The sequence below is a fragment of the Hevea brasiliensis genome, chromosome 4 (genome assembly GCF_030052815.1).
Source record: "Hevea brasiliensis isolate MT/VB/25A 57/8 chromosome 4, ASM3005281v1, whole genome shotgun sequence".
NCBI lineage: Eukaryota > Viridiplantae > Streptophyta > Magnoliopsida > Malpighiales > Euphorbiaceae > Hevea > Hevea brasiliensis.
In genome coordinates, this window is record NC_079496.1 from 10,497,573 (window position 1) to 10,510,474 (window position 12,902).

Sequence of the window (12,902 nt, forward strand, 5' to 3'; positions counted from 1 at the left end):
ATATTTAAAAAATTATAAAAAATATATGTATAAATTTAATTTTTAATTTAATATAAATTTAATTTAATTTTTAATAAAAAATAAAAATAAAAATAAAATATTAAAATAATTTTAATTTTATATAATTTTTTTCGATTTAATATAATTTTTCGGTTTAATTTGGAATCACGAAGACTTTGCACAGCCCTGGTTTGGATTGTTATGATTGTCAAAATATGTGAATGCTAAATTGATGCTTATATGCGCTCATGCTTTTCAGTACAAGATAAGACTGCATCCATTAATAGTTATATGCTTGGGTTGACTGTAGACGGCTTCATCTCCTTCCTCTATATGTAAGAACCTTAACAGAGAAGGGAGTCTGACCCAAAAGCAAAAAAGAGAGAGATGGGAAGTGATGATCAACATCTTCCTTTGTTTGAAACAAAAACAGCTAGAGGAAGAGTCGTCTACAGAGTATTTGCAGCTACTGTGTTTGCAGGCATATGTTTGATATGGGCTTATAGATTGAGTTACATACCAAGAGAAGGAGAAGATGGGAGATGGGTTTGGATTGGATTGATTGGTGTTGAGCTTTGGTTCGGTCTTTACTGGGTCGTCACCCAGGCTCTCAGGTGGAACCAAGTCTACAGGCGCACCTTCAAGGACAGGCTCTCTCACAGGTTGGTTAGCTAAGAGAATGCATTTGCTCAAATTTCTCTTAGTTTAGCACATGAAACTTATCCCTGATTATTGGATTTGATCAGGTACAAGAATGAGTTACCTGGAGTAGATGTATTTGTGTGCACGGCAGATCCCACAATAGAACCACCTATAATGGTGATGAACACTGTTTTGTCGGTTATGGCTTATGATTATTCATCGGAAAAACTTGGCATCTATCTTTCCGATGACGGCGGATCAGAACTTACTTTTTATGCTTTCTTAGAAGCATGTAACTTTGCAAGATATTGGATACCTTATTGCAAAAAATTCAACGTGGGACCAAGGTCACCTGCTGCTTATTTTGTCTCCATTTCTGACCAACTTGGTTCCCGTCTTACTACGGATTCGGACGCCATCAAGATCAAGGTATCAATTCTTTAATTTTTCTTTCACATCTATACAAAGAAAAACTCAATTATGTATGAGAATAAGATGCATCATTTTTAATTATTTATAATTTTCCATTTTCCGCAATGACTCAAACTAATCAAAAGTTCAGCAATGTCTTTTGTTCACCCATGCATGACGTATTTGGTTTATTTATTTATTTATTTATTTTATATTTTTTAAGATGGATTGAAGAATTTTGTTAATAAAAGAAAATCAAATACTTTAAGTATTAGTTTAACTCGTAAGTAGGTGATGAACAGCTGTTTTCTTGCAGAAATTATATGAAGAAATGGAAAAACGGATTGAAACTGCAACGAAGCTAGGTCGAATCCCTGAGGAAGCACGCCTCAAACACAAAGGATTTTCACAGTGGAAGCCCTACTCTTCGCCACGCGACCATGATACCATCCTTCAAGTAATGTGAATACGTTTGCACTGAGCTTTTCATGCTTCAACTGTTTGATATTTGAATTTCTATATTTTCCCCAGATTTTAATAGATGGAAAAGATCCAAATGCCATAGATATTGATGGGTGTCGATTGCCTACTTTAGTATACCTCGCTAGAGAGAAGAGACCCCAACATCATCACAATTTCAAAGCTGGGTCCATGAATGCATTGGTGAGTTTTATGCATCCATATCATTGCCTGTGGTAAATTACAGGCATCCAAATATTTGTAAACATACAAAGAAAATTCTTCTTTCTCGCTTTTAGGATGTCATCGATTGCTTGGAAGATCATTTCTTTGCTTGGTTTCTTTTGGTCCAATATTTGCAGATAAGGGTTTCGTCAAAGATTAGCAATGGGCAGATTATTCTCAATCTAGACTGTGATATGTACTCAAACAGTTCACAATCCCTCCTGGATGCTCTCTGCTTCTTCATGGATGAAGAAAACGGCCATGAAATTGCTTTTGTTCAATTCCCACAGAGTTTCGAAAATGTTACCAAGAATGAACTGTATGATTCGTTGCGAGTAATTAGCAATGTAAGCTCAATTTTCATATTTATATATCTGTGTTCTTATTGTTTTGTTATGTTAATTTGTACGATTTCTTTTGCTTCTCTCTGATCATGAAGGTGGAATTTCATGGGGCGGATGGTTTTGGGGGCCCTCTGTATGTTGGAACTGGGTGCTTTCACAGGAGGGATACTCTCTGTGGAAGGAAATTCACACAGGATTGTAAAATTGAATGGAAGAGAGATGATGATCAGAAGAGACTACAGAGTGCACAAGAATTAGAAGAAGAAACAAGGCCTCTTGCAAGCTGTACTTATGAGCAAAACACTCAATGGGGAAATGAGGTCAATCAGCTCTCTCTGTTTAACTTTCCTACAGAACTTGGCAACGCAAATCTTACAAACTTGATTGTGACTAATGAGTTGAATATATGATTACAGATGGGACTGAAATACGGATGTCCAGTGGAGGATGTAATTACAGGGTTGTCAATCCAATGCAAAGGTTGGAAATCAGCTTATTTCAATCCAGAAAGGAAAGCATTCTTAGGGGTTACAGCAACCACCCTGCCTCAGACGCTAGTACAGCATAAAAGATGGTCCGAAGGTGATTTCCAGATTTTGCTTTCCAAGTATAGCCCTGCATGGTATGGATATGGAAGTATTTCCCTTGGGCTTCAACTTTGCTATTGCTGCTATTGTCTCTGGGCTCCAAACTGCCTAGCAACCCTATACTACACCATTATTCCTTCACTTTATCTCCTGAAAGGCATATCCTTGTTTCCACAGGTGCATGTTCTTCCTATTTGCTTCAATTATGTCACGAATTTTTTGTTCTGGCTTCTGTGTATGCAACTAATAATTTTGTTTTGTTTGCTGGCTTCAGGTCTCAAGCCCCTGGTTCCTACCATTTGCTTATGTGATATCTGCTAAGTACATTTATAGCCTAGTTGAATTCCTGTGGTCTGGTGGCACAATCCTGGGCTGGTGGAATACCCAACGAATATGGCTATATAAAAGAACAACCTCCTATCTCTTTGCCTTCATTGATACCATTTTAAAGAAGTTAGGATTTACTGATTCAACATTCATAATCACCGCCAAAGTTGCTGATGAAGAAGTATTTCAACGGTACGAGAAAGAGATAATGGAGTTTGGAACTTCCTCTCCAATGTTCACCATTTTAGCTACACTTGCAATGCTGAATGTGTTCTGCTTCATTGGAGCGGTGAAGAGAGTGATCATGGTTGACAGTATTTTTAGTATCTTTGAGGCAATGGCTTTGCAAATTCTTCTTTGTGGTGTTCTGGTTCTCATCAACTGGCCTTTGTATCAAGGCCTTTTCCTAAGAAAGGACAAGGGCAAGTTGCCTAGTTCTGTAGCAATTAAATCATTTGTATTAGCTCTTGTTGTTTGCGCCAGCTTCTCTCTCATGTATTGAGTTCTTTTAATTTTATCTTCATTAATTATCACAACATTTCTTTTGCACATTCATCTTTGAAATGGATGTCCACGTCAGAAAGAATCCTATTCTAAGATTTTTTAAATAATCAAATAAAATTTATCAATGCAAAGCAGAGATAAGATTTTACCTTCCCATCATCATCCTGAGGATTAGTCCCTAGCGAAACATGAGCTCCTCAAATCAATCTCGGTGTCAAGCACAACTCAACTAAAATCGACTCGCTGTGTGGGATGGGAAATTCATTAGTGACCTATATGTTGATTGGGTTCGTACAAACCCATTGACGTTGCGTGCCATGATCTTGAAGGTTAACAGTCTTCAACCCAATAGGCTTGTCCCACCGCAATTTAAATGAGCAGCTGTGTGCATTAAGGCTCGATTCAATGGGTGTGAAGGAGTGGTCAGATGGGTCAGTTTGTAGTGACTGGTCGAAGGAAAGGGATTTGGTTGCAGCGTGGTTCTATTTGAGGAATGAGGGCGAGAGGGATGGGCCGCAACTGAGTTTTTGTGTTCTATTTGGGTAAAGGCAAGGCTTTGGAGGTGGAAAGCAAGCTGGGATGGCGGGTTGATGGTGGTTCGGGTGGAGGAAGATGAAGGCGAAGAAGTTCTTATTTGTGGTGTTTGGAGAAGTGGAAAGTTGAAAAGAGAAAATGACGGAAAATTACAAGAAAAAGGAAAAGCTGATGTTATTAGGGACATTTTTATGATTTTCACTTAATATTAACATAAAATAAATAGATGGACTTCAATTTTAAGAGGCAATCGTCTTGCATCTTTTCAGTTATTTTAATAAAATTATACTTGTAATATTTTTTACTCAATATATTATTCGTATTTAATTAAATATTTAATTACTTAAAACATTAAATATTTTTAAATCTAAATTAACTTATAAATATTAAATACTTACGATTTAAGTAAAGACAAATATCTTAATAGTGGTGATGTAGCTTAGTTTCAGTGTAAACTTATGGAGACTGATTCGAGTTAAGGAATGTTAGTTGTTGACTATTAGAGAAGGAAACTTTTGTAATAATCAAAATATCAAAAATAAATTTCAAGACTCGTTTTTAAATTTTATGAGTTATAATTAAAAAAATCTCTTAACTTAAAAATATAAAATTATAAAATTTTTTAAATTTTATAATTTTATACAATAAAATTATTCTAATCGTTAATAGTTGGATTATACAATCCAGAATAATAACGAGGTGAATTATTTTCTCTTTTTTATATGATCGTGCTAAAATCAGCTATGATTTTTTTTACAGATTAATCATAAAAAAATTTTAAGTATATGAGATAATAAAGAACTAGATGTATAATAGCTAATTAGAGAGACTTTACCTTAAAAAAAATAACAATCATTCATGTTATCGTCACCTTTAATTATCTGTATTAACTGATTATTAGAAGTAAAAGAATTTTATTGTGTAAAATTTTAAATTTAAAAAATTTTATATTATATTTTTAAATTCAGAAACAAATTTATTATAATCTAAAAGTTAAGGATAATTATTAAAATTTATCTAAAATATTTATGAAAAAGTATAAAGTTTTGTTATTCTTCCTTTAACCTATTTTGTTACTTTTTTAAGTCCAACAAGTAATATCAAAGTCTTCTTTGATATGAGAGAACCCTAAACTTTTGGGTAAAAAGAAAATCAATTATTTTTTTATTCTTGATTAGAATAATTAAAAGAGTAAATTTCAACACAGATATATTCCTCTCTCTCACCCATCTTTCTATCTCTTGTCTCTCTCATCAATTTTGTTTATTCTCTACACTCAATTGATTCCCTCTCTCTCTCTCTCTCTCTCTCTCTCTCTCTCTGTCTCTCTCTCTCCCTCTCACAGCCTCCACCACTCCTCATCCACACGTCTTTTCGCTAGTAACCCCATTCCCACCCAAATTTTCCAACAAGGGTTATTTTTTTCTCTTCATTTTGTCTTTTAATTATCATAAGAAAGACTTTAAGCACTTATAAGTCCAAATCTCAAAATGAATTGGTAAAAAAAAAAAAAATTATTAATTTTGCACAATAATAAAAAAATAATTAAATAATCTCAAATATGAGAGATAAAGATGAATGGAAGAAGTATTTTTTTACTATTTTAATTATGAAATTTTTTGTACCTTGTTAATAAACTGAGAAAATCAATTATTGATGAATTAAACATCTTATTCAAATTTGTTAATGGCTTGAAATTTTTGTTCTATGGTTTTGTTTTATTTTTTTTTTCTGTTCATTCTTGGTTCTGGATTAGGGTAATTTAAGAGAGAGACGGTGAAGGAGGAAGGAGGGTCGGAGAGACAAAGAAAGAAAGACGGAAATGAAGAGGATTGTGACAAAGGAGAGGGGAAAAATGGACTGGAATTCCTATACAAAAAATGAATTATTCCACCCAAATTTTACAAAACCCAAAATCGAATAGTGCCCATTTCACTGAACTCTCTAAAACCACATATGAATAATATAACCCATAATCTAGTGGAATTAACATGGGCAACTTCTTTGACAAAATCCAAAGAGCTTATGATGTGAGTTTAATTTTGGATATATTTTCATATATTTTAATTATGATCTAATCTAAAAATAACATGAATGAAATATTTTGTAAAATTTATAATGGTAGCAAGGATTATGTTTGATAAACTTGGGTCAGAAGCGGATTTAAAAAAAAATTTTTTCACGGTCAATATGTAAAAAATAAATAATAAAATATTATAAAAATTAAAAATATAATGTTATCAAATACATATATAAGTAATTAAAAGTCATATACTAATTTATTACATATATAATTATATCATTTTGTCTTAATAAAGTTTATTATTCAAAAAATTACAACAAAATTTTGAAAGTGTATGAACTTTCGAATACCCAATATTTTTTGTCTCAATTAATTTTAAATTTTATCAAAAAAAGAGTTTAACAATTAAATTTATGAGGAGAAACATATTTAAATGTTTGAATATATAAAAGAAATTCTAAAAAAGGAGGGATTAATTGACCCCATTTTTTATACTAAATCCGTCATTGACCTAGACTCGATAAGGGTGAGCATTCGCTCGAATTAAGATAATCAAAATTATTAAAAATTTAAACCAAATCGAATCAAATTTATAAAAAAACTAAACTGAATTGATTTAATTCGATTTGCACTTTTCTTGACTTTATTTGAAGGTTATTTAGAACTTAAAAATAATATTTTATTGGTTTTAATATTTAATTTTATACTTCTCTCAACATTAGAGGCATTAGTTACTGCAATAGTATCTTATAAATAAATAATTATTAATTACTAAGGCTTACTTAATTTAGTTTAATGATTTAAGGTATATTTTTCATTTGATAGATTTAAATTTTCATTTTCGAGTCTCTATTTCCTCATTTCTCTATAAAAAAAAAAAAAAAACCTATTGTTGACCCCACAAGCTCAAAGGAGTATAGATTTTGATGATACCAAAACTCAACTAGAATCAAACTAACATTATTTTAAGTGTTGTGCTTCTCAAAGAAATAGACTAAGGATTTTATGATGGATTTGTGCCTCTGAAGAAAGGATGACATTTTAAGGATAACACAGGACGAATCAAATGAGATAAAAGAAGAAAATGTTACCTTCCAAGGCTGCATTGAAAAATCAGATTTGAAGGTACATCTAGTATAGAAGTTAGTTTTAATTTCTAGAATTGGTTGTGAAAAGAATTGAGGAGTAAAAGTCAATGATCCTTATTTTCAATCCCTCAAATGATTTTTTTTTAAACATCATTATTATTGGCCTAAAAGTATTTGATTATGATTTGGTGTAAAGTTTTATAGTTTTGAAAGTTATGCAGAAAAGTTTTCCTGGTATGCTAACTGGTTTGCTATTTATTTTAGTATGCTAACTGGTTTGCTATTTTCTCAAGTATGCTAACTGTCTCAACTCTGCACAACATCGCAGAAAACGACAAAATAACGGCTATTTTCTTGAAATTCGTATCTGTAACGTTCAAATGAGTTCTGCAACGGTAAAAAAAGTTCCAAAGCTATAAATACACCTTCCTTTGGCCATTTTGCACTTAATGAAAGTCCCTCTACTGTTCAAAATCATAAAAGCTTTCATTCAAAGTGCTCAAAGTGATTTATTGCTCATCATTGGCTTATTTACTCAACTCTTCTTTATAGTTTCTGTTGTATTGAGTGAGAGTGAGTTTTAAACACATTATTATCATTTATGAGAGGTCATTCAAGCACCTATTGAAGCTTGGTTGTGAAAAGTGTTTGGGATAACACTTGGTAGAAGTGTGAAGCTACTTGTAAAAGCTTTGGTGAGAAGATTTGTAAAGGGCTTTTGTCTCTTGCCTTTAAAAGAGAAGAATAGTGAAGTGAAGACTCAAAGTGGGATCTTTGAAAGAGTGGATGTAGGCTAGTTAAAGCCGAACCACTATAAAAATTTCAGTGTTCATTTTCTCAACCCTTGCTCTTTACATTTATGCAATTTAATTTTATGATTGATATGCTTTTGCTGATATGAAAGTTGATATCATATCTCGTTGATCTTGCCTTTCGAGAAAAACAAGCCATCGCTAAATCCGATATCCGTATAATCTGCTTGTTGTTTAATCTGCCGCTAGTATATCCGTATTCTCGTTCTTTGTGTTAAAAATATATCCATATTACTGATATATTTACTGAATGCTAATATAGTCTGTTATATCAGTATACTGATTGCATATAGCTTAACCTTGAGTCAACTTGTCAATAGAGTTTTATTGTTCATATTTCACATTAGTCAATTAAGTTGAACCTAGCTGCAATTTTCAAAGGTTTTGAGCAAGAACCGAAAATTGTTTTTAAAGTCCAATTCACCCCCCCCTCTTGGACATATTTTGGGACATCGATTTGGTATCAGAGCTTGTCTCTCTTGCTTGAGGATTAAACCCCTTAGAGTGATCCACACACATGGCTAGTTCATCTAGAAATTCTGCTGGTATACCCGCCCTTAGTCAAGGTTATTCCATCACTAGACCACTACTTTTTAATGGCACAAATTACTCCTTTTGGAAAACTAGAATGAGAAACTTTATACAATCTGTTGACATTGATGCTTGGAGAATAATTAAAGATGGTCCTTATATTCCTTATAAAACCAGTGAAGGAACTGTACAAATTCCTAAAGCTGAAGTTGAATTTGATGATAATGATTGGAAGAAAATTTCTACAAATGCCAAGGCTATTAACATTCTTCATTGTGCTCTTGATATTAATGAGTATAATCGTGTTTCAGGATGTCAAACTGCAAAAGAGATATGGGACAAACTAGAAGTCACATATGAAGGAACTGATGTGGTCAAAGAGTCAAAGGCAAACCTCCTCATCCGTGATTATGAATTATTTGATATGAAACCTGGTGAAACTATTGCTGAGATGAGTACCAGATTTACAGACCTTGTAAATCTACTTAAAGCTCTTGGAAAGAGATTTGAAGAACAAGAACTTGTAAAGAAAATTTTGAGGTCTCTTCCAAAGACGTGGGAAGTAAAGACTACTGTTATTCAAGACACCAAGGATTTCAGAAAATACACCTATGATGAGCTAATTGGTTCTCTCATTGCACATGAGATGATTTATAAGAAAGATGAGAATGAAGGTGATCAAAAGAAAAAGAAAGGGATAGCTTTCATATCCGAAAAAGTAGATGAGAAAAAGAAAAATGTTGCTCTTAAAGCTAGTTCAAGTGATGATTCAAGTGCTTCAAGTGATGATGATGAAGATATGGCTATGATAGTCAAAAGATTCAAAAGAGCATTTAGAAAAGGTGGAAGCAAATACAAGAAGTTCACAAAGAAATATGCTCCAAAGACTCCAAATCATTCAAGTGAAATAGTTTGTTATGAGTGTAATAAACCAGGCCACATTAAGCCAAAATGTCCTACATTGAAGAAGAAAAACAAGTTCAGAAAGGACAAAAGCAAAAAGGCAATGGCAGCAACATGGAGTGACAGTGACTCTTCATCAAATGATGAAACAAGTGATAAAGAAGCTACAAACACTTGTATGATGGCAATTGAAGAAAAAGGTGAAAGCTCACACATCGAAGATAGTGAAAATGAGGTAAATCTTGAACTTTCTAATATTGATGAATTAGAACTTGCATTTGTGAAGACATATGATAAATATAGAACTTTTAAAAAGAAATGCAAAATTTTAGTTCATGAAAATTGTGCTTTAAGATCAGATAATATTTCATTAAGTATGGTTTCAAAGGAAAATGAATTTTATAAATCTCAAATGAAATTATTTAAGGAAGTTAATAATGAGCTTCAAAGATCAAAAGAAGTGTGTGAACAACTTCTTGAGAAAAACAGAATTCTTGAAGAAAAAGTTGAATCTTTGATAAGAGATTTATCTAAATTTACAAAAGGAAAAGAAACACTTGATATACTTCTTGGGAATCAAAGATCCACAAATGAAAAATCTGGAATTGGATATGATGGTTTTATGAAGTATGAGAAATACAAACAATTTTTTGTTAAAGCTACATCCTTTTCTCAACCGAGTATTACTTGCTTTTATTGTAATCATAAAGGTCATATGATTAATGCTTGTCCTATTAGGAAAGGAACCTTTAAGGCAAAGAAAGTATGGGTGCCTAAAGGAACCCTACCTAATGTTACTCACATTCAAGGACCCAAAGTTGCTTGGGTACCTAAGAACGCTTAATCGATTTCGTGTCCGCTAAGGAGTATGCTGGAAACAGAACATTGGTACATTGATAGTGGCTGCTCTAGGCACATGACAGGAAATAAAGGCAAGTTTTCCTCTCTTACCTTGAAAGAAGAAGGTTATGTGAAATTTGGTGATAAAAGCAAAGCTAAAATTGTTGGATGTGGAACTATTGGTAAAAATCCTTGCATTGAGAATGTTGCATTAGTTCAAGGATTAAAGTATAATCTTTTAAGTGTTAGTCAATTGTGTGATAATGGTTTTAAAGTGATTTTTACTTCTACACATTGTGAAATTCATGGAAATAATGTTATGTTTGCTGGTGCTAGAATAGATAATATTTACTTACTTGATTTAACAAGTCTTGAAGAAAATTGTGAAACATGCTTTATGACTTCAGATGATAGTGCATGGTTATGGCATAGAAAATTAGGACATGCTAGCATGAGTACACTTGCTAAACTCTCTAGAAAGAACCTTGTTAGAGGACTTCCAAAGCTAAGATTTGAAAAAGAATTTCAATGCAAAACTTGTGCACTTGGTAAGCATACAAAATCATCTTTTAAATCAAAAAATGTTGTAACTACGTCTAGACTATTGGAATTATTACATCTTGATCTTTTTGGTCCAATCACACCTAGAAGTCTAGGAGGCAAGGCTTATACATTTGTAATTGTTGATGATTTTTCAAGATTCACATGGACTTTCTTTCTTGCTCATAAAGATGAAACCTTTGATATATTTGAAGCTTTTTGCAAAAGAACTCAAAATGAAAAAGGATATTGCATTACATCCTTGAGGAGTGATCATGAAAAAGAATTTGAAAATAATTTGTTTGAAAATTTCTGCTCTCAAAATGGTATTTATCATACATTTTCAGCTCCTAGAACTCCACAACAAAATGGAGTTGTTGAAAGGAAAAATAGATCTTTGCAAGAAATGGTAAGAACAATGCTGAATGAAAACAGTTTACCAAAATATTTCAAAGTGTCAGAATACAAAGATGCTACATTTTGAACAGAGTTTCCATTAGAGCTATTTTAAAGAAAACTCCTTATGAACTTTGGAAAGGAAGAAAACCCAATATTGCATATTTTCATGTCTTTGATTGCAAATGTTACATTTTGAATAACAAAGACAGCAATCTCAAGAAATTTGATGCTAAATCTTGTGAAGGAATATTTCTAGGCTATTCAACAAATAGCAAAGCATATAGGATTTTCAATAGAAAAACATTGACCATGGAAGAATCAATGCATATACTTTTTGATGATGCTAACACTTCCTTGCAAAAGAAAGATTCTTGTGATGATGAAATTGAGCAGATTCTAAACTCAAAGAATTCGAATAATGATGAGCTTGAATCAAAAGAACAAGTGGAGGATGATCAAAACGACAAAGAAGAAGAACTCCCTTGCTCCACAAATGTTGAAATTCAAGAAGACTCCCAACCAAATGTGGAAGAACTACAAATTGAGGAACCTCAACATCAAGATATTCCACAAGAATGGAGGTACCATAGAAATCATTCCAAAGATGACATTCTTGATAGTCCATCACAAAGAATGATAACAAGAGCTCAACTTAGAAGATATTTTGGTAATGTTGCTTTTGTTTCTCAATTTGAACCCAAAACATATGATGATGCTCAAAATGATGAAAATTGGCTTTTTGCTATGCAAGATGAATTAAATCAATTTGAAAGAAACAAAGTTTGGACACTTGTTCCTAAACCTAAAAAGCACTCTGTTATTGGAACTAAATGGGTATTTAGAAATAAGATGGAAGAAAAAGGACATGTAGTTAGAAATAAAGCTAGACTAGTAGCTCAAGGATACAACCAAGAGGAAGGTATTGATTTTGATGAAACCTTTGCCCCGGTTGCTAGAATTGAAGCTATTAGAATGTTGTGTGCATTTGCATGTTTTAAGAATTTCATGCTTTATCAAATGGATGTTAAAAGTGCATTTTTAAATGGATACATTGATGAAGAAGTTTATGTAGCTCAACCTCCTAGTTTTGAAGACCCTCACTTTCCAAATCATGTTTACAAGCTTACTAAAGCTCTCTATGGTTTAAAGCAAGCTCCTAGAGCATGGTATGAGAGACTTAGTAAATTCTTGCTTCAAAATGATTTTAAAAGAGGAAAAGTGGATACTACTCTTTTTATTAAGAAAATAGGAAAAGACATGCTTATTGTGCAAATTTATGTAGATGATATTATTTTTGGTGCTACTAACCATTCTCTTTGTAAGAAATTTTCCAACATGATGAAAAGTGAATTTGAAATGAGTATGATGGGTGAACTTACCTTCTTTCTTGGATTGCAAATTAAGCAAATGAAGGATGGAATTTTTATAAATCAGTCCAAGTACATAAAGGATATGCTAAAGAAGTTCAAAATGGAGGATATGAAAAGTGTTGGAACTCCCATGAGCTCAACAATTAAATTGGAGAAAGATGAAAAAGGTAAAGAGGTAGATAACAAATTTTATAGAGGTATGATTGGTTCTTTACTCTACTTAACAAAGATCTAGACCAGATATTCATTTCAAGGTATGTTTATGTGCAAGATTTCATCATGTCCAAAAGAATCTCATCTTGTAGCGATTAAGAGAATTTTTAAGTACCTCATTGGCACTCACAACATTGGCTTGTGGTATCC

General features: G+C 32.5%; 1 protein-coding gene across 1 annotated transcript; it reads left to right on the top strand.

Moving 5' to 3' along the window:
* Window positions 1–264: 264 nt before the first annotated feature.
* LOC110636389 (cellulose synthase-like protein E1) lies at window positions 265–3,544 on the top strand. Its single transcript, XM_021786075.2, has 8 exons — window positions 265–662; window positions 747–1,071; window positions 1,370–1,510; window positions 1,585–1,716; window positions 1,875–2,084; window positions 2,177–2,401; window positions 2,498–2,845; window positions 2,943–3,544. Exons 1-8 carry the CDS (start codon window positions 388–390, stop codon window positions 3,495–3,497), a joined length of 2,211 nt encoding a protein of 736 aa, XP_021641767.2. The 5' UTR covers window positions 265–387; the 3' UTR covers window positions 3,498–3,544.
* The last annotated feature ends 9,358 nt before the right edge of the window (window positions 3,545–12,902 follow it).

What these genes read in the sequence shown, in the direction of transcription:
- LOC110636389 (XM_021786075.2), top strand. Translation starts at nt 388, where the DNA reads ATGGGAAGTGATGATCAACATCTTCCTTTGTTTGAAACAAAAACAGCT. An exon ending in AAGGACAGGCTCTCTCACAG is followed by an intron (nt 663 to 746) that starts GTTGGTTAGCTA and finishes GGATTTGATCAG; the next exon opens with GTACAAGAATGAGTTACCTG. An exon ending in CTGGGTCCATGAATGCATTG is followed by an intron (nt 1,717 to 1,874) that starts GTGAGTTTTATG and finishes CAATATTTGCAG; the next exon opens with ATAAGGGTTTCGTCAAAGAT.